General features: G+C 43.3%; 1 protein-coding gene across 4 annotated transcripts in view; it reads right to left on the reverse strand.

Moving 5' to 3' along the window:
* Positions 1–502: 502 nt before the first annotated feature.
* LOC125000766 (gamma-aminobutyric acid receptor subunit beta-3-like) overlaps positions 503–25,521 on the reverse strand; it is a 53,820-nt gene continuing 28,801 nt past the window's right edge. For 2 of the 4 annotated variants that reach the window (XM_047576425.1, XM_047576427.1), the window contains 7 exons: positions 20,582–20,802; positions 17,654–17,736; positions 16,461–16,598; positions 9,909–10,061; positions 4,858–5,105; positions 4,169–4,237; positions 503–1,679 (listed from right to left, as the gene is read on the reverse strand). In XM_047576425.1, the coding sequence (XP_047432381.1) occupies positions 1,308–1,679; positions 4,169–4,237; positions 4,858–5,105; positions 9,909–10,061; positions 16,461–16,598; positions 17,654–17,736; positions 20,582–20,802 (1,284 nt within the window). In that variant the 3' untranslated portion in view covers positions 503–1,307. The remainder of the gene's footprint in view (positions 1,680–4,168; positions 4,238–4,857; positions 5,106–9,908; positions 10,062–16,460; positions 16,599–17,653; positions 17,737–20,581; positions 20,803–25,521) is intronic. The other 2 variants (XM_047576426.1, XM_047576428.1) reach the window with 1 other exon arrangement.

Below are 25,521 nucleotides of genomic sequence, written 5' to 3' on the forward strand. Positions count from 1 at the left end.
GCCTCAAGCCGACCAGCATGATAACCACGGAATGATCGCTTTCATTTTTGGGTTGTACACACAGTATATATATATATACATATATATATACACATTTATGTATATACACACACTGATGTACGTATGTACAAAACGTGGGTTTAACTCCTCCAATCCTTTCCATCACCACGACAGAGTTGAGCAAAAAGAAAGCAAGAACAAGTTAGGAAACCAAATGAATACCTGAAGACACTGAGTACAAAAATATCAGAATATTTCACGGGTTAAGTAGTAACTGTGTCGCCCGAAAAAGGCCCTTGGCAGTTGTTTCAAACGAAAGTAAAGACAGTTTTTAGAGGAAGTTTGCTAAATTCGAGTGCAATTCTGTCATGCTTTCACTTGTCGCGCTGTTGCTCGAAGGTAGAAGCAGAAACAAATGGCAGTTTATAGATTTATAGTTGTGCTTTTCGCCCCACCCCCGTCCCTCCCTGGTCCCGCCCACCCCCCTTTGCCCGCCCTTTTCCCGCCCTTTATCAAACGACCAAAAAGGATATTTCTGCGATATATATTTTTTTTCTCCATTAAGAAGATGCCAAAAAAAGTTCACAACCTGAGTCACAATCATCCTGAACAGAGGATTAAACCCTCAGATTTAACTTATTGTGTTTGGGTAAAGGTTTACCGGATCATGCAGTGTAGTTAGTTAGCAAGTGTCAGTCTGTTTATGTGGAGTTGTGCCATAAACCAAGGCAAAGATTAGCCATTATTATTCCACTACTGCTGATCATTGCATGCATTAGTTGTGCATAGGGTACCAGTGTTATTGTATTTTTTTTTAGGAATTGCCTGCATTCACCTGAACATCCGCGTAGTATAAAGAGCTTTTAAATATTCTCTCGATTAGAAAAATCTTTGCTTTGACTGTGTCTATATATGTTTTCAATTGTTTGTTTTTTTTTTGCAAATACTGTGTTATTTATTCAATTGCTGGCTTTGTATCTCGCTATTTACAACATTACTGAGAGGGCAAATGTTGGGAAATGACCGTCACAAGTCCCAATTACAGTACATACTTTAGAAAATAAAAAGAACTCGGTACTAAGGAATCAAAGACTGCAAATATAAAAACAATTTTGATGAGAACTTGGTCCAGAGCTCAGTCTCTTCTCAGTCTGTTTTTCCTTTTTGTCTTGTGGTGTTGCTGTCTTTAACTCGACAGGTTCCATCGTGTAGAAAAGCAACAGAAAAAAAAGGAAGAAAAACAAATGAAATGAAAAAAAAAGAAAAAAGAGTCACACAAACCACAACAAACACCAACAACAGTTCAATCAGACATAGTAGAGCCAGTAGATGAGGTTGAACAGTGAGAAAACAGAGGGGAAGATGATCCGTGACCAGCGGTCAATGGCGTTCACATCCGTCAGGTCGGGGATTTTGATTTTGAGCTGCGAGGACCGCCTCCGCAGGCGGCTACGTTTTATCTGGGCGGCCCGGTCCAGGGAGTGGCGGCTGGCGGAGCGCGGCCCGATCCCGCCACTCTGCTTGCGGTACTGGATGTGCGACGAGGCCGTGCTGTCCAACTGCACCATGGACTGAGAGTTTCTAATGTCCGCCACGCTGGTGGTGATCTCGCCTCCCGCCACCTCGTTGTGGATCTCCAGGGTGGTCAGCAGGATGTTCCCGTGGCCGTGGGGTTCCGCCTGAATAGACAAAGAAATGGGAAACAAGATCCTGGTCAGATACGTGGTAACAACTGACGACACTAAGGATTTGAGAACCTAAGCAAGAAGTCCATTCAAGAACATGAAACATGCATGTTGAAGAATTGTTGAGAAAACACAATGCACGATACCGAACCATTCCAGTGATTTAGGTCTGCTTCTCTTACAAAATCAGGTATGACAGAATACCAAATAAACACTTTCCTTTCCACCCTCCAGACATTTTCTCCTTGCTCTAGGTCTCACTAATGGCAGGGAGACTTTCCCCTGACAGTTTTGTATCTGTGAAGATTCTGTGAAGATTCAGGTTAAGAATCACAAAACAAAGCTAAAACTATTTTTTTTAATTGTTATTTGCTTCACTCTGAACTCCTTCAGGGTTTGTAAACAATGTGACATTTTTTGAGGGGCGGGGCTTAACTGGATGCAAAACATCTCAAACACTACAGCCATATAAATGGCGGTTAGCATATTTCAGTGGACTGTTTGGGCAAAAATGGATGAGGAAAACACATATTTTAGAGAATATACTGATACACTCACTTTCCGAGACTGTGAGTGATATTTTAAAAAGTTGACTCTGACCCCTACACTCTCATTACTGGATGGAGGATTTGACCAAAGGAGGACACAAAGGGGACAAAGTCTGGTCTGTCTTTATCAAGTGAAGCCTATCCAACAAAGATATTACAAGAAGTAAGTGGAACCACTGTGGGGGGTAACGTAGTAAATGCAACTTCTGCTTGGACACCTGTAAAACACTCAAGTAATGTTGCATTAGCTCGTGGTTAGCCTTAGCATTAACACGTAACAAGAATAACATTTGACTTAACATAATTAAACTGACCTGATATGAAGAGTGCTCATTAATTGTCTCACCCCAGTCCTTTCTTTTAATCATCAAAGCCAAACCAAAGTTGTCTACGACTGACAGTGGCTGGTATGTGATAAAACTTCAAGTTAGTGTTTTGGATTTTTTCGGTTTTGGCGTCAAAAATACAGCAAGATGACATTTTCATGGTTGTAAGTGACAGTGTTCGCCTCCAGCTTCCCTCTGTTCTGCCAACGCCTAACATCGTGGCGTCACATTGACATAGGCCATGAAGGACTCTATTAGCTTTGTTTTATGTTTGCGATATAGACGTTTCGCATTTTTGGTGCTCTTGAGAAGGTAGCTAGCAAGTTTAGCCTTTGATGTAATCCCACTAAACCAGTGAAACATTGGCATATGGCACCAGCCCTGTTGTAGTTGTCTTCATCTCCAGCAGCAGTATCTTTAGTAGCTTGATGTTTTTGTGTCTGCGGTTTGGGGGGTTTATCTTTATTGTTCGTGATGACTGAAAGGTTTGATGCTGTAAACCAGCATGTGAATCTTACAGTTGGATATCTTAACCCATAACGCTGTGGCATAATCTCAAGTTGGACCATTACACCATGCCGCACCATCATGTTGTCAATCAATAGTATTGTTTACTGTAGCCTGCACAACTTCTAACCCTTAAGTGCCTCTTGAACATAAGTTAATTTAGTCAGTCTGTTGTCACTTGCAACAATTTTACAGGGGAGATACAGTACATTACAGTAGATACATAGCAGTCCATGCTTATGGTGCAGTATGTACGCCACAAAAAGAGGTCGACAGTCATGGAATGTGGCATTCGTTCATGCAAATGTAGCGACTGTGGAAGTCCCACATTTCCCTTTTTCAAGTCAAAAGGGGTTTTTAACTTTCGCAAACTGAAACTGAAATTACCACGTCATTGTAATATTATTTTAACACCACCACCATCTAATATTTATAGGTAATAGATCCGGATCTCGACAGTAGTTCTAGGTAATATCATATTGTACCTGAACAAAGGGATATTTCGTGATGATGGTTTTGCACCCCAAGTACAAATTTATAGGTCAAAAATGGTTGCGTGTAAAAAAATTAATACAATCTTGGCAATTATGTTCACGCTAAGACGACGAAACCATTTTACATCATCTAAGTTTTCGTGGGAGGAAGGGACGTTGTGAGAGGACGTGTATTTATACCTTTTTAACATTGGATTACACAGTGGCCCCATTTCTTTTCCGTCGTAAATGCATTTCGCTTCTTCTTATCATGGTATTTAATAGTTTGTAGTTTACACTAGTGAACAATGGGGGACCTCTGCAGTGACTACCCACTGAAAGTAGACCGGTTCACCACACCCTGACATGCACCATGAGAGAAATGGCTGCACTGATGATTTCAATGAGAAAGGACGTACAGACAGCATGCAGTCAACATGAGCTCTGAAGAGAGGAAACGGCATCGACTCAATGTGGCAAAAAACTGCGATGTCATGGAGATGTCGGCCATTTGCTTAAAGTCGTTTTCATGGATGGAGAAATAGTTTGAAACTTGAACACATCCATGTCAGCTGATGGCGATGGCGGACTTGAAGATACCCAAGAGTCTCACGGAACGAGCAACTCACCGAGCGTGAGTGGCGTAGACCTTTAACCTGATTGGACCGTTTTAGGGACGCGGTCCTACTACCTGCCTCCTGAGGAGATGAAAATATTCAGCCACAGTTTGTTGGGGAACAAAGGTCTGAAATGTGTTTTCTTTTTTTTTTTAACCAACTTTTTGTCTACTAAACTATAACTGTAAGGAAAAAAAATGCTCAATTAGACATAACATTTTCCTGTATGTTTGGTCATTCATGTCGTGGCGGGAAGAAGACAAATTAGTTTCAGACTGTTCTTAACTGTCATCTTGTTTTAATAAACTTTATTGGAATTTACACTAGACAGATTGATATCAGACTTCTTTCCTGTGTACTGACATTGTCTGCACAACTTTTGGCAATGAACCAGTTGTCGTCAATTAGCTATAATTAGGGAAGACGACATTTTTTAAGCATGCAAGATGTGGCTAGAATAAGGGTTGTCCACGGACAATTCCAATAAAGGTTATTCAAACAAGATGACTATATCTACAATGGTGACGATGCATAAACGACTTCCCTTTATTAATAGCATTCTGGGCTTAACTTTTAAAGTTGTGGCCAATTAAGGGACTAAAATAAATGGCCTTAGTGTAAACGTAAACATATCCTTTGTGTTTGTTGCACCGTCTTGTATCCATTAATAATAAATGCCCGACTACCAAATTCAAACCTACCCTTGCGGCGTCGTACTTGGCAGACCTCTCATTGTTGGCCTTCTCTGCCTTCTCCGCCAGCTTCTTCTGCATCTGAGGACCCCTCCCAAAAAAGATGTAGTTGACGAAGGCGTACTCGAGCAGGGCCAGGAAGACCATGACGAAGCAGCCCATCAGGTACATGTCGATGGCCTTGACGTAGGGGATCTTGGGCAGCGTCTCCCTCAGGTGGGTGTTGATGGTGGTCATGGTCAGCACAGTGGTGATCCCTTCAAAAAGAGAAAAACTATTGTATTTTTCGTAAAACCGTAACATCTGGGACCAACAAATATCATAAAAGTGGTAAAAACTGCAGTACCGTGACTGGCCACTTGAGGCTGGCTCCAAAAGTGAGTCAATCCCCACAGACCTCCAAATTAAAATGGCAAACTTTATAGCCCAAATAAACAGCCTGGTTTTGGTCTCCATAAATAATTCACGCGTTCATTACACATGTACGGGAGTAGATGTTTTTTTCCTGTAGAACTCTGCCTTTTTTGAATTAGGCGCAGTTTGGCGCTGCCAAGATGTCGATGAAAGTCAAGGAGCCTATAGGCGATGCCGCAGAAGGGTTTTCCTTTCTTTATATAGAGTCGATGATGTCCCTTCATTAAAAATTAATCCAAGGAAACCACTCTCTGCCTCTTATCCAGCATCATTCATGTGAAACTATCACTTTTTGTGCTTTTCTTTCAGGCTCCCCCAGTATGAATGTTTTCAATCAAACCGCGAGGATACATCCCGTGCTTAATTACACCGAGCCTGTCACAGCATACGCCTGACTTTAAGGGGCACCCCGCTACCTTAAGCAGATGCTGCTGCCTCGTCCCTAACCTTAAGGTCACGTCGCGGAAAACTCCAACAGATGTCCTCGATGTTACTATAGAAACAGGGATATATTTTTTTATAGAAGATATGTTTGCGCCACGGTTGTTTCATCTGCTAGTTAAGAGCCCAGTGGGAAAAATATATCTAATTATGCTGCTCTGGGATTGTCTCCCTGAAGGGATGAAGGAACAATGAGGGATGGGGAAAAAGAGAAAACAAACAAAAAAAAAACAAAAAACTGCAGGTATTTCACTTGAGCTCTCTTACGAAACAATTTGCAGATCGGTTTCATGTTATTTAACTTGCATGAACGTTCGCGAGCTTGTAGTGCGCAACCTCAGCTTCATTGAAATTCAAATGTCTGCCTCAAAACACCCAACTGGCCTCTGGTCATCGAGCAGAAATAACTCATTAGAATAGTGCTGCATGTATCTAGCCCCGGGCTCTTTGTAACCTTAACCAGTAGGGGTGACGAATGGTTACGCGCTCTCCCGGTAAAGGCACCTTCACACCTTGTGTATTTCATCGCGACCGACACTCAGGAAACGGTACAAATTTTAAATTGGGTTAATACATTTCTACGGGGGCCGAGAAGGGACGCTAAACGTTCATTAAATTGACCAAACCCTGACACCGAAGGAGCGCCAAGAAAACGACCAAACTTCTGAGCTGTCCTCAACATCCACATTCATGCAAATCCTGCACAGGTAATCGCAGACACACACCGCTTCTGCTTTATCCACCTGACGGAAATGGAAACCTATCAGTGGCCCCGGGTGGTCGTACGGCGCGCGGACGAGGCTATTGCGCGCCGTCATAAAGTACAGTGAGAAGACAGGGAACGGCCAGGCGGGTGGGAGGAGGAGGGAGCCAGATAGCGAAGGTCAACCCAGCCCTTAGTGTGATTTATTGGCGTGTCACAAAGCGACGCTTGTGTGTGCGCGGACGCGCGCCGGCTGAACCGCGCGCACGCGCTTCGTGTCTTGGCCCGCTATTGGACGGTGCAATCTGTGTTTTTTTTCTCTCCCTCTCTCTCTCTGAGCTTAACGACAGCCTTGTTCTTTATAGGTGTTCTCTCAGCTGTGCCATTACTCTCTGTCCTTCGCCTGCTCCCTCCATTCCTCTTCCTCTCTTTTAGCCCGCTCCCCCTCTCCCTGCTCGGACAATTTAATCAAGGGGGCCAAGCGCCCATGGGCCTCGCTCTTTTTTTTTTTCATCACGCCGTCCCTTCTCTCCGGGGAGAGAGAGGCGGTTTCGCTGGGTTTCTCCCTGTCTTCCTACCGTCCCATTGTTCTCTGCTTCTTCTCCGCATCTCCCTCATTCCACCATCCGCCGTGGTGGCTTTCCCTCTTTGCCCCCCTCCCCCCATCATTCCTCTTGTTATATGTCCCACGGTCTCTTTTTCCACCTTAGCAGCTGGAACAAAGGCCCTCAGCAATCAAATCCCCTCTAATCATGACCCAAAAGGCCATTAGCAGCGCAGCTCAACATTATAACAAGAAGAAGGTAACATGCAGGATGCAATAAAGTGCAGTGAATTTTAATTGAGGGACTAGAGGAATTGTTAATTGAACACTTCAATCCATCACTGGCAGAAAGCGCAAACTGTCAGCCACCTAGCTAGCGTCCTTTGAAGACATTCTTGGAGCAGAGAGAGGAAAAAAAAAAGAAAAAAAAGAGGCTTTGAATGTTTGAAAGAACATACTGCGATTTCAAAATTGTGCTTCTAGCGTTACACTAAAAGGGCTCCCGCGCCAGCTAATGCCTGCACCTTTGCAGCTCACGTAACGCGATTATGAAGGAAGGGCACGGAATGTGGGAAATGGGCTGCAACCAGATTAGGGTGCAGGTGGGTAATTTGTAACTTCGCAGCCCTTGGAAATTGCTCGGGAAAATGAGATTCTCCTTCAAACAATTCAATTGTTTGTTTGCCGCCTCCTTGAATTGATTTCCGCCCCGATCATTACGCCGCTCTTACTGGCAGGTTTGCACACACAAAGGAGAAACCCTGCACGCACACTTCCCCGATCAGGATACCTGCTGAAAGCTCGCAGTGGTCCATCAGGAGGAGCGGATTCAACGCTCCTCAGCCTCTCAGCTGTGGAGGCTCACACCGGATATTGCAGTTATTCCACGCAGTCACTTACACTCCGAGGCATGCGATAATGACCGGATATTGCATGCACACTTTAACGAATAAAAGAAAAGAGACAGAAAGGGGATGTATGTACGAGAGGAAGAGACGGATAGAGTGGGAAAGTAATGGATGGAAGCGTGTTTTCCAAATAGCATTATGATGTGTTAAGGTCATTACTGGTCCATTATCCATCCATATGAAGATGACTGAAGGACCACAGCAGCAATCAATTGGCATACTCAGATTGAACTGTTTGGCCCCAGGGCAAAGATTTATCGCAGGGCTCTGATTGCCCCCTCGCCCCCCAAATGGAAGTTGCCATGAAATGCGCCCCCACGCATGGCAGCAGAGCGGCGGCAGTTTGTCGACTAATGTCAAACCCGTCCTCGGCTTCTCAAATATTTCCCTCTCCCTCTGTCTCATTCTTGCAAAGCGGATATCTTTGTGTTTTGTGGACACGCAACCTAAAGAGGTCACCTCGGCGGACCAAGTCGTCAGCAGATTAATTAAAACAGTTGCGCGTGGCGGCTTTGTCGTGTGCCTACCTTCCCGTTACAATTACCACAAACTCGCCGAGGCACAATGAATCTGGGTTTCTAAGGTCCTCAGAGGCCTGGTCCCCAAGGGCCGTTACCTCATTCGACTTTTGCATGATAATCCCACCGTGCCCACGCTGAGATACTTTTGTTTAAATAGTCAAAAAGGGCCATTTCCACATTCTGCGACTGTAGTTCACTTTGCCTGGCATCATTAATTGGAATGGCCGGATTGTTGCCGGTTCGATGGATGACTTCTTTTGTTTAGTGTCTGAAACAGATCTGATAAGGAGAAATGTAATTTTCTCACCTCTGATTGTCCTGGGCAGCACGCTAGATAACATTAGCTCCAGGAATGGGTCTGAAACGGTGACTTCAGCTTTGTGAAGGATCTCAGTCATCACTTGGTTGGACATGTCAACGGCTGAGAATCTTTTTCTATGAGGTTAATTTAATAATAACAATAAAAAAAAATCTCGGTGAAGGTTCTTATCCATCCAGGTGATTGTATATATCTAAAAAACAAGCTGAAACAACTGGACTTGTAGAGGTTATTGAGGAACTATCAGTGTAGCTTCTTCAGTTTTAAAAGACTGGTAGGAACGTCTGTGGGTGTTCTCCATGAGAAACATGAAGGACTATGGTTTATTAAGGACCAGATACTTACCTCAAGTTGGAGGAAACTGTTTTGTACATGAATCAGAGCATTGGAGTTCCTGGGATGTGAACAATCACTGTACCTAAAGATATTACCTAAAGTAATGCTTGATAACTGTTAATGGCAGCAAGCTAGTTAGATTAAAAAAAATGCTAACAGCTTGCACATAAAAACAAAATTCGATGATTTCCCCATTTCCCCTTGATTGAAGAGTAGGTGGTAAAATCTTTTTATCTGAAGTCGCTCCCTTGCTCCCCGTGAGGATAATTTAATCAGGCCGGGCTAGAGCTGGACCGCTGTCGTTTAGTGGAGGAGTTTAGTGAACAGCCAGTTACCAATTTAACACATTAATTGTGACTGCCGAGGAAAGTCTGCCGTCTAAATTGCATTTTAGATATCACTTTGACATCCCTCACATAATGACTGGTGTGTGTCATCATCAAACCCTGCCGCAGCCTCCTGTGAGGAATCATTGATTGCAAACCGACCACCTGCTACTTCCATCTTTGCCTTGTTTACTGCTGACGGGGGAAGGTGAGTGGGCCTTGGCGCCCACACAAACACTCTTGAATAAGAGGTGAAATTATGTTCATTAGAGATGTGATGCATGTATAGCTCCCGAAGGCCTCTCAGTGACCATAACAACTGCAGACACAAGGTACGACCTTGTTTGGTCGGGTAGTCATGCTTTTGCCCCACAGAAAGGCGCAAAACCTTCTGCTACAACAGAGAAGACAATGTTCTTCTGATCTATTACAGTTCGCCACTCAAACTCTCCGGCACGTTCGGGAACACACATCGGGAATCTGTCAAGATGGGAGCATGTTTGTGGCTTGTCCTGGACCCCTGACCTCAAGCACTGACATGTTCTTACCTAAAGCCACTCTGGCTGCCGATGCATCATAGTTTATCCAGAAGGACACCCAGGACAGGATGGTAATCAGGATCGATGGCATGTATGTCTGCAAGATGAAGTAGCCGATGTTCCTCTTCAGCTTGAAGCTCAGAGACAGTCGCGGGTAGGCACCTAAGGAAGGGGGAAGACGGAGAAGAGCAGGGTCAAATGCATGATGTTAAACCCCTTAAGTGCATTATGCGCATCTGATTTCACAATCGAAAGGTTTTTATACGTCTACTGTCAAAGCTAACCGAGGAGCACTGGCGGACACCTTGTGTTTTTGTTTCTGTTTCCGTGACAACCCCGGCAGCATGGGTCGGATTTATCACCATGGTAACAAGTATCCCCTTTACGAATGCACACACACACACACAATGCTCGCTCTCTTTCACACACACACACACAAAAAAAACTGCATCCCTATGTCACGATGACGTGACACAATATTCAGAATGGCGATAAAAATTGCACGAGATTTTGATTTATCAAGTCTTATTCTGCTGCATTATTCATGGTGACGATCCCGAGGGATTCAGCAATAATGAAAGAATGCCAGCTTTATGAAAGTCATGTTGCAGTATCTCTGACGCTTCGCAACTCATGAATTCCAGATTATATTCTTCTGCAATTCGCTATGAGAGAGCATTTTTTTTGCCATTGCTGATCTCATGACATGAAATATAGACAGTTTGCACACACAAAACTGGTAGAAAAAGCCAATATATGTTTTAACTCTCCCAGCGTTATGCTGCTGTATGGGTTGCATCTACAGTTCGTTACTCCCACTATTCTTAGCCGTTTTTCTTTTTTTTTTTTTTTACATTTTCGTCTTATATTGGAGGAGAAGTGGGGCCTATTACGCTGTAATTTCCAATCCGTGGGTCTCAGCCAAAGCTACTTGTGGCAAGCGTGGGTCCAATTGGCTGCACACTTATGTGCAAGTCTCATTAAGATTCAGTGCCTGCCCTATGTTAAAAACGGGAGAATATCATTCTAAAAACATCTTTCATTCATCAAATGGTACAATCTGCTGTAACCCCTATTGACTGATTAGTTATTTTAAAGCACCCACCGTCCAAAAGAAGTGTGCATGTAGTGCTATTCAGCACTATCATGCACACTTAGAACTTATTAGACTCCCACCAAACTGCTAATGCTAATGCCAAACATGCTAATGGCATGGCTGTCCACCAATGGAAGAACGTTGGAACATGAGATGGTAAAATCTTTAGCAGCATTTGGGCTGTTTTTATGGCCAAATATACCTCAAAGTAACAGATCTTTGACTTTATACTAAACATCAATACTTCATCTTTATACACCATGAACATTTTGCCCTCAGCAACGCATAAAATATATGCAGTTCATATCCCTGATGACCAACATCATATTTACATCACATGTAGAAATTAATGCATGAATGTATGTCAACAGCATTACCATAATGATCTTCTGTGTAGCTGGTGCACTCTTTTCTTTTAGTGTTTCTGTACCTCAAGTCTCAAGTCTTAACTTTCTCAATTGATATGTTTCATTATGCATTTTGGGACTATTTAAGGTATAAAGGGACAAATAAATCCTATCTAGAAGGAAACACTCTAAAGCACTTCAACTAAAACTTTGATGATCTATTCACTTTCAAGCATATTGTAAAGCTCATAAATAAACAAACTATGCCCTATTTATCACGTTAGATAATATTTCTATATTTGGCTTGTGATTAACAGCTCTGGCACCAGCGAACGAACCCAACATACTGAACATGCACTTCATTAAAATGTGAATATGGGAACAGACTGTGTCACGTCTCAAAATAACTCATTCACTGCTTTGGGTTCGGTGCATCCTTGACGGGACCTCCTCCTCCTCCAGCCTAAACCGGGTTTAAAAAAAAAAAAAAAAAAGTATCTCCGCGGTAACGGATGCAGAAGTGGCTTAAGAGAAGCGGAGGCTGAGGTTTGCACGCGCGTGGGCGTAGAACTGTACTGGCTGTAACTGCTACACCAAACAACATCCGCGAGTGGGAGGAACGCGCCATGTGTGAGGCCAAGGAGAAGAGGCAGGAAAAACGAGGAGAGAAAAAGGAACGGAGAAAAGTTGAGCCGGCGGTGACGGCGCAACAATGGAGTCTGGGAGGACGGAGGGGGGAGATGGGAGCGCTGAAGTGTAGGAGGTCTGGTGTCTCTCTTTGTCTCTCGTCAACCTGATGGCAGGCGGACGGAGACCGAGCAGCAACCGCTGGCAACAGAATGTGTCGGTGAAACAGATTCACTGCCCGGTCCAATTCAGTTGTTTTTCCATTTGAAAGTTGTATCGCATTTCCAAAGCTCAAAAACAAATGGGCACCACGAAAAGAGATTGAATTGTTGAACACTGGCAACAATAGCTGCCAATGTTCATCAGCCGGAAGAGCAGGTTGACCAAGAGCCAAAGGGTTACTGCTTCTATCCCCGGAACATGCACCACGTGCCAAAGTGCCCTCAGATAAGACTCTGTGTTCTTTAAAGCACTTTGAGTACCAGTCACTCATTGTCTGTGTGGGGGGGATTGGGGCCGATCCAAGCTGGGATTGATGGGGAGAGGTGGGGTACACCCTGGCCAGGTCTCCAGTCACAGGGCTAAGACACACTGACAGACAGACAACCTTTAACACCAATGGCCAATTTAGAATCACCAATGAACCTAACAAGCATGTCTTTGGATGGTGGGAGGAAGCCAGAGTAACTGGAGAGAACCCACTCAGGCAACATGCAAACTCCACGTAGAAAAGTCCCAGGAACCTTCTTGCTTTGAGCTTACCACCAAATACTAGCTTACTACCTCAGAAGAGATGCTAAGTTACACCCCCTTCCATTGGACCGTTGATGACCGCACCCATTGTTTCACAAATACGGCGCCTCCAAATGTTTGCTGACATTTCCTGAAATGCCAAAGGCTATAGAGTTATTCTTGAGATTTTTAACACGCTGGACACCTTTTCATTGTGCCTTTACATTTCATACATGACATTACCTGCTTGTTAGCTTATTAAATTACGACCGGTTCCTAGATGCTGACAGTTGCTTTACAGGGTTCACATGACTGACGGCGCCACTTGCAGGCCGATCATTTTGAGTCTGAAACTCCCCATTTCATAATCCCGAATTCCATTTGAAGGCAGCGTCGTCTTGGTTACTCCACAAGGTTTAAAAGCCCCTTTCACCCGAGCACGTCGAATTTCATCCGTCCTGTGTGGAAACTCGTGTGTGCTTGTAAATCGACCTGGGGAAGCAGCGCATAGTTCAGGCTCTAGTGTTTTAAGGCATGCACACACCTCACCAGAATCAAACTACCCCCAGGAACAAAGGCTAACTGTGATGTTGCCCGTTTATAGACCAAAATGTTGGATTTGAACACACTGCACAGGCTTCAGCCAATGGCCAGCTGGCACACGGGGGAAAGGAAAAAACTCTTCGTACCGGCAGATGGCAGGAGCTCTTCGATGACGAAGGCTAGGAAGAGCCGACCTCTCCTGAGTCATGAGATTAACCTTCTGTGTTGACGCACTCGGCCGGTAATTCAACGTGCTCAACCGGCCGAAAGGGCCTCCAACTAATGCCAATGGTGCGGGACACACAGCAAAAAGCTAGGGCCACAGATGCTCACCAAATAGCCCGGCAAATGTCAGATCGCTGGCTCGGTGCGACGCAGCCAATACAAAACCTGTATTTTCACACATCTTGAAGTCTATTTTTCAGCAATGACCGGAGCGGTTGTACGTGAACAAAATGCTGCTGCCCTGAAGCTCAGACTGTCAGAACAGCTACTGGTGACTTCAATCACTACCACTATGGTAGACTGGACTTGGCAGATGGTCATCAAGCTAAAACCAAACAAGTATGTATCGTATTAATGTATTAAGAAGCTTCTATATTTTGGAGAATAACTGGTTCCATGATACATGCGTTTATCAGCAGAAAAAGGTTAACCGTTTTCAAGAAGAATGAGTAGGATTTGAAATAATCACTTGTTCTTGTGTGCAGAGGAATTAAAATGAATTTCACTGGTATGTCTGTAAGAAACACTCTCATTTTCATGGAGATTTCCAACAGCTTTCAAACACATTCCCTATTTTCTAAAACATGAAGCCATATTCGAGGACTACAGCGTCAAACTGCAGTAAAACAATCAAATATAGATGCTAATAAACAACACGGCGTAGATGGCTAAGAAGATAGCTGTGACACCGGTGAATGCGCGTGACAGGCAAACGCTGAAATGTCACCTAGCTCGGAAATGGCATCCGTCTCTGCGTGCGCGTGCAGACTGCAGGCACACACACAAACACAAACAAGCAGCATGTGCGCTTAGAGGGGAATAATTGATGTAGCAGGCCTCATTTCACATGAATATATGATGCCCTGTATCCTGGGCTGTTTATCTGCTAGAGAGCAGGGTAATTGGCATCCAACCACACCTTTTATGAGCGGGAGGAAAAGTTATTCTAAAGAGTGCCGGAAAGGATGAAAGGATAAAAGGAGCGAGCGGGAGAAGTGACAGGCTGAGGGAGGCAAGAGACGGAGCGGAGCGATGGAAAAGGGAGCAAAAAGAGAGAAAGACGGGCTGGCGGGTGACTCGCGTAAAACCTGGTCATTAGCCAGCCTTGCGGGGATCCTTTGATGTGCTTCACATATCCTGCCAAGAACAGGGGAGCGGACCACTGGACACTAAACTTTAATCGCCGCCACCCGCAGGGGAAGCGCCGTCTCTTGCAAACAAGTACATGATGCGCTCTCGTACTGTACACAGCCGGGAGTGGTGGGAAATGCGGTGCAGTGTGTTCATACAGACGCGGCAAAAACAAAGGCAAATGCGGCGGTAGCTTGTAGACTTTTCCTCGTCAGCGGCTAACGTCAATCATTCAGATTTTAAATCCTAAATATCAAACAGTATTAATGAGTCTGGGAGCAGTTCAGGGGGTTTAAAAGCAGATATGTAAGATCCAGCTGCATCACCAGACGCCGTTGGCCAAACCGTGGTCCAGAGCAAGGTTCGGATTTCTCCTCTGATTGTCAGGAGGGATGAATTAGTGCGTGAATCGGCCAAAAACTCCTAAAGTCTGAGCCCAACTTTGAAGTGTGGCTGAAAATGGGGAAAGGAAAACACCCCCAAAACAAGCCAAAAGCAAGACAACAAGAGATTTCCTATTCCTGCCCTTTTCAGACCAACCACGTCTCCTTCTCTTGAGCCTAACTCCTGCAAGACATTATGTTATTACTAAATGTCACACAGCTTTTATTTCCCCCACTACGGCTCTCTGAATGTGCCTCCACTGACCAGATTATGTAGCGGTTGGTTAGGGAGTGTCAACAAAGTTCTGCGGCTCAGCACAAACGCGCACATAAAAAATGAATTATTAATTCAGGACTTCAGTGTGTGACACATAAAAAAATCACGTCGCAGACTTCACAGCACCCTCGTGGGTTACGACGAATTACTTTCCTCCACTTTTCTGCGACGCAAATTAATTGCAACACAAAACGTCATCCAGTAAATGCCTTTCACACGAGGAGACCTGACAAATTGTCTTACCGTGTCGCCACGCTTTCTCATTACTTGCCTTGAGAGATGCAACGCTCCGAAGAAAACGGCTGATGGGAAGCCTATAAATAACGGTTGATTGATGTGTTTCGCACCACCAGTTAATGACGACAGCGACGTCGAAGGATTTAAAGGCCATGCACAACTCTTCCTGGCTTTAATTTAAAGTGGTTTATGCTATTATATGTGTAATTCGAGCTTCAGCCCAAGAAGTTACTGTGACATTCTTTGTCAAAATAAAGAACAGGCATGAACTTGGTGTCAATTATCTTACAAGATAATATAAGTGGTTATAGAAGATGAGACATTTTTGGAGTGTTACCTAAAGCGGCCCCCAAAAGTGGGCGGGGCTTCTCTCCATGCAGCAGTCACCAAGAATTAAGCAATGAGATCTAATGCCTGGTTGTTTATGTAGCCAGTGCTTTCATCAAATGTATAACAGCACATGCATACAACCCAGATGAATCAGATGATTCTTCATAAATAATGAATACTATTTCTCCGGACTGATTACACTGACTGTCTGAATCGATTGGGCCGCCACCGGCACGATACTCAAACCATTAATTCCGCCCAGCGTCACCTGTCGGGGTCAAGGACCGCCTGACGCGGACGTAATTTGCCCCCCGGATTTACGGCGCGTGTCGGCGAAGCATCACTCCAGCCGCGCTGGCATCAGCCTCCGCTTCTTGAGGGATACTTCAAAGGCAGCGCATTCCCTCATTTCAACCCAATTAGAAGCACTGGCAAACACAACTGTGGCTCAGAGGAGTTGTAAGATCAACAGATCGGGCTTTGGCACGGATGCAGTTTTGCTGCGAAGATTGATTATAGAATCGGCTTGAAAGCATGCCAGCAGCTGATATGAACAATATCATCTGAGATGCAACGTCAAACAGGAGCCAAACAGGAGGAAATGCGCGACAGTCCGTAGCCCGTGGCGTTTACCTGTGGAAAAGACGACGTTTCTGGACACCAGCTTGTAATCGACAATGGAGAACTGCGGCAGCTCGATCCTCGTCACCCCCGTCACCGCCGAATCGCCTCCCTTCCAGTAGAACTCGATGTCGTCTGTGGTGTAGCCATCTGCACGAGAAGAAAACGCGCACACACACACACACGCGCCAAGGTGTAACCATCTGTCTAACCATCACTGGAGAGCAAGATATGCAGCGTTGCCGATCGTCCAACTGGGCTGTCATTCGGGAGGAAGAGGAAGAAAAATAACGCGTTTGAAGTTTGCTTCCGAACCAGACGCTGCTTTGAAAAAGCAGAGTCATTTAATAGTTTACTTGAGTTCAGAGAAATGTCAGAAGAATTCGAAAACAGATGATATTTTCACTGTCGTTGACTGCTCCTGGTTTATTTTTGGACAAATTATTCTTCGAAAACAATAATTATTGACAATGTGCTTTATTCTTTCTCTCTGTGTGTAAATCACTGACTGTTTTAGGGCTACTTGTCATAACACTTGAATACTAGCATAACCAATGCAGTGCTATTAGCTAATATATGTAGTTGCTATTAGTGGCCCCCTAGTGGACAATTTTACAAATTGGTGCCAATTTTATTGAAAAATAGATTGACTGGATCCCCTGGCCGACCAGTTTTCGCCCGAGGGCCTTATGTTTGACACTCCAGCCCTCAAGTTCCCAGAAATAAACTCAGATTAATGCTTGCGGTGCAGCCATGGCTTTAATATTAAACCTGAATCTCAGGTGGACCGTAACATACAATTATCTGTGTCTTAAAAATAGTAAAAACAAAATCTTTGGATGTAGGCCAATGCTATTTTTGCTCTATTGGCACTTCTGAGAGGCTCTTCTCCTGCTATCACTCAAGACTCCTGCACCAAATCTGTCTTTTTTTATCCTTTAATCTGTCTGTTGCAGGTCCTCATTCTTTAAGGAAGTGAAATATTCAGTGAATTAAATCAGCTGAGCTTTTGTGTTATGATATGTTGTCACATACTGCAGGGTAAGCACCCACCCCCCTGAGGTACAGATTCAAAACCAAAGCTATACGACTTAAAGGAGAGAGAGGGGAAAAGAAAGGAACCAGGTCTGATATTGTTTCATTCAAAGAGTAACACGTGAGACACTGAGCGGTCAGCCCTCAAGGAGTTCGGCCTCTCTACTCACAGCTCTCTATCTCCAGAGTGCAGTTCTGCTCGTCCAGGGGATACCTCCTGAGATCCATCATACACGCCGCTGTTGTAGTTATCCTGAAAATAAAAGAGACGGAACAGAGGAAGGGGAGCACATGAAGAGAATATATTTCAGATACTGTATGTGATTTACACAGATTGCACTGAAGGAAAGATGGATAGGAAGGGAGTAAGGAAGCAATTTGCATTAAAAAAAAGAGCTATACATGTAGGCTCTATCTGGCAGGATAAGGGACTGTGGGAATACAATTACATAATCTTTAAAAGAAACCAAGTTTACCAAGTTCCTCAGTTGGTTTTATGTTACTGGAGACTATTGGCATTGTCATTTCAAAATAAGATTATCGCAGCTCCTCCAAGTTAAAATGCTGACAGTGTAACTGTATACATAATTATACTAGAGACAGACAAGCTATCCACACCCTGTTTTTTTTTTCTTAATCAGTTCACATCCCCTTCACAAAATCTGGCTGCCATCAATCCTGCATTCATAAATACACAGGATGAGATGTTACAATCCCTTGTGCCGTGATCGGAGGGAAAACACATTCAGAAGCCCAGTCCAACGGAAAGGCAAACCAGCAGGCTAGCAGTTAGCTACCAACTAGCAACCAACAAGAAGACACCAGCTAACTAGCCTAGCCAACAGCAGCGGGTAAGAAGTGATGGGACATGCAACTATACTTCAACCAACATTTCTCTTTCGTTCTTAGGCAGAGGGAGCATGGGGCTGCCATCAATCCTGTGATTAAAAGGTCATAAAGTGTTAAATAAATCAATTATATTCTACGTAGCCATTGGATTCTGTATGTTTAGGTGGTAGGTTATTGAGTCCCAGTGCGTTCCAAATGAAATACAAAACTGATATTCTTAAAAAAACATGAAACATTAACTGCAATGTTCAAATAAACCAATAAATAATAAGAAATAAATCAATAACTAGCCTTTCTTTTTACTAGGCTAACAGATGCAGCGCGTGCTGCCTAGCTAGTTGGCCAACTCGCCAGGTAGGCAGCTGTGAGCTGGGATTATTATTCAGCACCGAAGTGAACAGCCAAAAATATCTTGGCTGTGTTTTGCCTCCAGATTTTCTTGAGAGAAGAAAACACGACTCTGTGGAGAACAAAAAGACAAAGCCTGTCCCTATTGTTGCTGTAGCCAAAAGAAGCTAGCTGGTGGTGGTTGGTGAGCAACCAGTTGCTAGGTTACAACTCCACAGTTAAACAGTTGGTCAAAAAGTGACATGAAATAAAAACAGAGTTTTGTAAATGGGCATTCTGGTGTATAGAGGTCTTTGAAATGAAGTTAATTATACTGTAAATATGAATAATCAGTTGTGAAAATAATAATACGTTGCAGCCATGATAATTAGCACACACACACAAGTGAAGTTCCTGGATACTACGACGGGGATCTATATTCAGCATGATACTCAGCTTCACCTGAGTGAAGCAAACACCACGTCACAAGTCTCCCTTTGATCTGCTGAAAGCATCAAGAGGTCTATAAGTAGCCCACGAGGCTAAATGCAATGAACTCCACTTGCATAATCAAGCATGGCTGTTTGACTATAAAGCATGAGCACTGACAGATGCAAGGATGCAACTACACAGCCAAGCACACACAATTTTTGCTTTGCACTGTAATAATTCAAAGCCTCCATCCATATTCATAGGTCACAGCAACTCTTCTGAACCTGCCCGTCGAGAAGATCAATGGAAACTCAAAACAAGGCTTTCATGAAACAAATATTAAACAACAAGGAGAACCCGGCACCGTGGATCACGCCCAACCTGTTTATACGCCTTATCGCGAATGATCCGACAGCGACCTCCCTCCCTTAAAAACGAACCGCTGACGTGCCCTTGGGCATGACGCATAATCCTCTGGCTGCTCTGCGGCCTGCGGCAGAGAAACCGCCAAGTTTTTAGCTCAGGCGCCGGTCACGCCATAATTGAGCTTTAAATATGTAAAATTAACCTGACACTGGGAAACATCTGAGACCAGTCCTGACCCCGCGACTCGCTTTGTTGCGGGAAAGTGTTGCTTATTTGCATAGCACAGAAATTGCACATTACCACTGTAACCTCATAAATAATAATTACATCTTGACTCAGTTTATAGGGCAGATATTTTAAAGAGCAGGGCTGGGGTCGTTTGGCATTCATATACTGAAAAGATCCAACAAATGCAGCAATAGAATGCAGTGGCTTAGGTTTATCATAATGAAGAGGATGTCGTTCAAAGCAACACTGATGCACTTTTTTTATTTTTTATAATTACTTTAGGACGATGTGCAAATCCAGCAGGGTCAAGTAGATTTGATCTTTGTATGGGTTTAGAATACTTTTACAGAATGGAAAAACAGTTGGTCGTTAACCGTTTCTGGACTAAAATTAGTAGAATTGGCTGGTACTCGCTCTCTTTAGCACCACCTGTGGCAATATTTTGTAATTGCAGGTGCGTTTACACTTCAAATATCTCAATGGTTCCGAATACAAGTGCAAAGACTTTAAGATAATTTAATTTGCCTTGTTTGGTAGCCTGACAATAATTTCACTTATTTTTATCATGATTTAAATATTTGAAATTGCAGTTTTAAAGAATAATAATACACAAATAAAATCTGGCAAAGATGGCGTCCTTGAAAATATGATCCAAATACCTCTAAGAAGGAGCAAGTAAATGTACGAGAAAGCAGAACATGCAGCCTATTCAAAAGCATTGTTCATCTCTACACCAAAGGTCTTCAACAGAGGTACTGCAGGCTTGCAAAATCTTTGGTTGATTAGACATTTTTTTATGTATTTTTTTGTTAATTTCCCCCAACAAATTTAAATTTCTTTAAACACACATTAAGTAATCTCACGAAAATAGGACAGAGAAGGTGACACCATCACACCTGAGTCCGTAGAGGACCGTTCCGTCTGGATGCAGGCGGATCATGCGGTTTTTGACCGTGACGCCGTGGACGAAAGACTTCTTGTCGTTGAGGAAGTAGGTGTCGGGGACCCAGAGTTGGTCAGCAACCCTGTTGTCCAGTGTCAGGTTGAGGGGGATTCCTAGGTAGGCTAGACGCTTGTCCCTCCAGTACTGTTGGAAATACATGGTCAGGGTGTAGTCCTGTGGATACAAAAGGGAAAGATACCATGAGAAAAGGCCACACCTGACTCAGACCTTTCATTGTGAAACGTTTCACAAGCAGCCAGCTGAAGTTTCCCTCCACTAAACAGGCTGCAGCAGACATTAAAAGACAACATTGACAGCTTTGATATATTCCCTGCTGTTAGTGCTCCTAATATTTATATGACATGACACAGCATCCTACAAGCTGAAACGAGTGTGGGCCAACTGGTTCACAGGCTGCAGCCAAATTCTCTCAAGTGCATTTGCCCTCCCTTTTGGAACACAGGAACCCATACAGTAATGTGCCATTGTACAGTGTGTGGGATGGCTGACTCATGTAGCTGCAGCTTTAATGAAAGATTCTCATAGACAAGTTCACCTGATGCACAACAAATTCATCTCCCCAACGCACAGTATTCCCAGTGTAGGCACAGTGATTCACAAAGAGAGTTGAACTGCAAGTTAAACATATGCTGCCGTTTATTTAATTGAAATGGGCTTTCAAAACAGAGCGAATTATAGTCAATTATTGTGAGCTCTGTTCCAATGGCTGTTTTTGTTTTTCTCCATAGGGGCCCAAAATGAAAGCAAGAGCTTTAAGTAACACTTTACTGTGCTGTCCTCTGAGGTTACACATAATTTGTTAGTCTAATAGGTATTTTCCCATTACCCGAACGCAATCAAAATCTAAAAGCTGTACTTTGAAGGCGGTCTTACCTGTATTAGCAGGTAAAGCTAAAGTGGGACTGGACTTTAAAATAATAAAGCATTACACATCATAAAAGCACCGGTGATCTAAGCCACGAAGAACTTCAGCTGCCGGCTAAATATAGATTTTACAGATTATTTGCTTCCCTCTGCATCACTGCATTTGCACATATCCAAGTTATTTGCATTAAGGCGGTAATAATTATGGATTTTTCTGTGAAACAAACCCTCACCATCTGGCACCCAAGTCAAAAATACTGGCATAAATAAATAAAATAAATAAATACTTGGAAGTCCATCCACGAGGGTACACATAGTCCTGTGAAAAATAACACATTTTTGAGGCGTTTGTGTAAGTAAATGTTTTTGTTTGCCTTTATTAAAGTAGTATTTGACCAAGGCAGAAGAGTCTGCAGCAGCAATAGAGGACACAGACCCTCCCTCCTTCCCTCCACATCACATAATCCACTTACCCAAGCTACCAGTCTCTCTCCTCTATTTCTGTTTTTCCCTGTCTGTTTGCACCTCTCTCTCATTTCTTTTTTTTTTTTTTTCTCCCCCTCTCTCGGGGGCAACGCCATGATCTCCGCTCTGCCCGCTGTGGCGCTGAAATGAAACCAGCCTGCACCAAGCTGGCGCTGGTGAAAGGCACACACACGTCCACGTCGTACTGCAGTTTGTCAGGTTCACCCCGTACACAAACAAAGAAGATTAAAAGGCAGCCACTGCAACGGGCGCCGCTTTCCAAAATGTTCACGTTACATAACCAAAGTAGTTATTTGTCTCTTTGCACAGGCTGAAACGCTGTGTTATAATGCTTAAAAAACAAGGTGTTTGCATTTTCATGAGCACAAATCGCAGAAAAATGGATTGACATGAAAGCCAAGTAATTTACTCAAATTTAAATCACTGCCTTTCACTAATATCTTATTATTCATTATGTTTTTGTTTTTTTCTGGGTTTCGTTAGCACATTTGAAATGGAAGATCTTAGTCAGCACAGGATACAGATTGGTGTCACAGCATGACAAGGAAAGCTCTCTGGCACAGAGCCATGGACGTATAGTGGTGAAGCCACGGCCTGGACAGTGGCACAGACCAACTGGAGTCATTTTAAAATATGTGGGAACAAAAATGTAGAGATGTCTGGTGTAACAGTACTTTCTGCGATAATCATCTCTCATATCTTGTAACCAGGCCCATGCAGCTGACTACAATTCCAATTAGCTTATAAATTATTATAATCTGAGCACAAAAAAATAAAAAAAATACAGTTTTCACAGTTTTTTTTTTTTTTTTTTTTTTTACTATTGACCAAAATGTACATGGGGCAAAACTAAAATTTCTTGGATGTCACCTCCTTCATGGCCTGCGTCACTATGACGTCCGGATGTTAGCTGGAGGCAAAACAGAGGGAAGCTCGAGGTGAACACTGTCACTTTCAACCATGAAAATGTCATCTTGCTGTATTTTTGGTGCTAAAACCGAAAAATCTAAAACTTTAAGTCGTATCACATACCAACCACCGCAAGTTGCAGAAAACTTTGGTTTTGGTTTTGGCTTTGGCGAATAAAAGAAAGGACTGGAGTGAGACAATCAACAACTGGCACACTTCATATCAGGTCAGATTAATATGTAATGCATCATCAGTTTCAGCCTGGATAACGTTATGGGTTAGACTAAATCGTGACTGAAATTATGTTAAGTTAATCATTATTTAGGGGATTCTTGTTACGTTAGTGCTAATGCTAACCACAAGCTAATGCAACGTTACCTGCATGTTTCAAGAGTGTCCACGCAAGTCGCATTTATTACGTTACCCTCCACAGCACGTCTTGTAATTTCTTTGTTGGAGAGGCTTTTACTTGGTAAAGACAGACCAGACTCCGTGCCCTCTGTGTCCTCCTTTGGTCAAATTCAAATCCAGTGAGTGAGAGTGTAGAGGTCGGTGAATATAGTCCCATCAGTCAACTTTTTAAAATAACACTCACGGTCTCGTAGAGTGACTGTATTAGTACATTCTCTAAAATATGTTTCCTTCGTCCATTCTTGTCAGAACAGTCTCTTGAAACATGCTAACGGCCATTTACAAGCTATAGTATAAGTAGATGTTTTGCTTCCAGTTAAGCCCTGCCCCAGAAAATATGTCAGATTGTTTACAAATTGTGAAGGGGTCTATTCATTCCCCTGTGTTGTTTCCATGTTGCCTATGAATAAACAACTCATCAATATATTAATCAATGATGGCTTGATGGGGGCGTGCATGGCTGATTTCTTTCTGGGTATTTGAACCATTAGCGATTAGAGAATTCACATCACCGCTCCACTACATTCTTCATGAGAATTAGCTTGCAAAAACAAGTATGGCGGGACAAAAAAATAAAAAATAAATAAAAAATAGGTGGAAGGATGAAGCCTAAAGGGGCTGGAAACAAAGGTACTATGTTTATTTAATGAGATTCTTGCTACAATTAGGGAACATTTTTAGCGACGCAAAGTAGGCAGGTACCTCGTTAAGCTGATGTCAACGTTCGGGCAGTGCGAATGAGGCAACAACCACTGGGAGAAGCAGCTGATTGCCTTATGATGCAAAATTGCCAAAGATGGAGCTTTTCAAATAGAGGGTGATGACTTTAAGAGCTATGCTCTAAAAAAAAATATTCAAAGAAGAGTGTTACTTTGGCAACCAAATCCAAAGGACTGTCCACTAATGTGGACTAAGAGTTACATAAATTGTTCTGATATTATTACGTAGGTAATAAATCTTGGTATTGTTGCACTCCTCTCATCTATATACATTTAAGGGAACTCAAGGGTGGTCAACATTGACAGCAATGTGAAGCGAGTTACATAAATTGCTCTGATATCATTACGTAAGTAATAAATCTTGACACTGCACTGCTCTCCTCTTACATATATACATTTAGGGGAACTCAAGGATGGTCAACATTGAAGGGTGGAGATCAATGGCCCCTATAAGCATAATCGCCAGCATATTTAATTAATCTGCGCAAGATTCCACTCACACAAATTGCAATCCTTTTATTAACAACCACAAACGTACATACCTATATATTTATAACGGGCTACAACTAGGCGATCTATTGCCCTATTTGCCAGCTTTAAGTGGACTGTTTTGCCCCCTAGTTTCATATTACAAACAGAAGCCGAAGGCGCCTCGTGTTGGGGTCGCTTAATCTCTTTGTCATTAATTTGGTTTCAAGTAAATTTATTCTTGAAATGACAATCCAAATTGAGCAGGAGGACGCCAGTAGGGCAGTTTGAACAAGACATATGTCCAACCACCACCACCACCACTTTCTTATGATCTATAAATAAAACAGGCCTGGCTGATAAATGATTTATAATCTACTCCTAATAATCTTTTTTTTTTTCCATGTGTTGTGAGTGATTAGAAAATAAATACTTGTCATTTTCTGTGTTTTTCTGACATGAAGGGAGCTAAATAAATCTGTCATCGTCCCATTAAAGTAGTAGTGAATGTAGACTGATCGCAGCATGTGGTGGAAATTGAATTTGCTTTAGGAACCAGCGCTCCAGACTCGCATCCCCCCCCCCCACTCTTTCCATTACCACTGTAATCTTACCCTCCATCACACCCAACAAATGACTAATGTCTTCCACACTGTCTTGTTTTGACCCTTATCAAATCATTTCTCCCCTCCCTCTCCCCCTGAAGCGCTACCCGTCCTCCCCCGCCTCACCCCCGAGCAGTATCATGCCACTCAGCAGGTGGGCCAGCGCAGCGAGAGCCTCGTAACACATAAATGATTTAAATCAACCGTGTAGCCCAGCGCAAATACTCGGCCGAGGAATCCTCATCAATCTTGCATGGAGACAATCAAAATGAATTTGAGATGAGGATGAGAACAGCTTTGTATTACCTGCCCTGGAACTGTTTTCCTATTTATTTTTTATCATTGGTTGGTTCTGCTTGGTTTTCCATGAAGTGGGACTGTGGTTTATGAATTATTGGCAGCTCTCCCCT

Source organism: Mugil cephalus, chromosome 23, assembly GCF_022458985.1.
Source record: "Mugil cephalus isolate CIBA_MC_2020 chromosome 23, CIBA_Mcephalus_1.1, whole genome shotgun sequence".
Classification (NCBI taxonomy): Eukaryota; Metazoa; Chordata; class Actinopteri; order Mugiliformes; family Mugilidae; genus Mugil; species Mugil cephalus.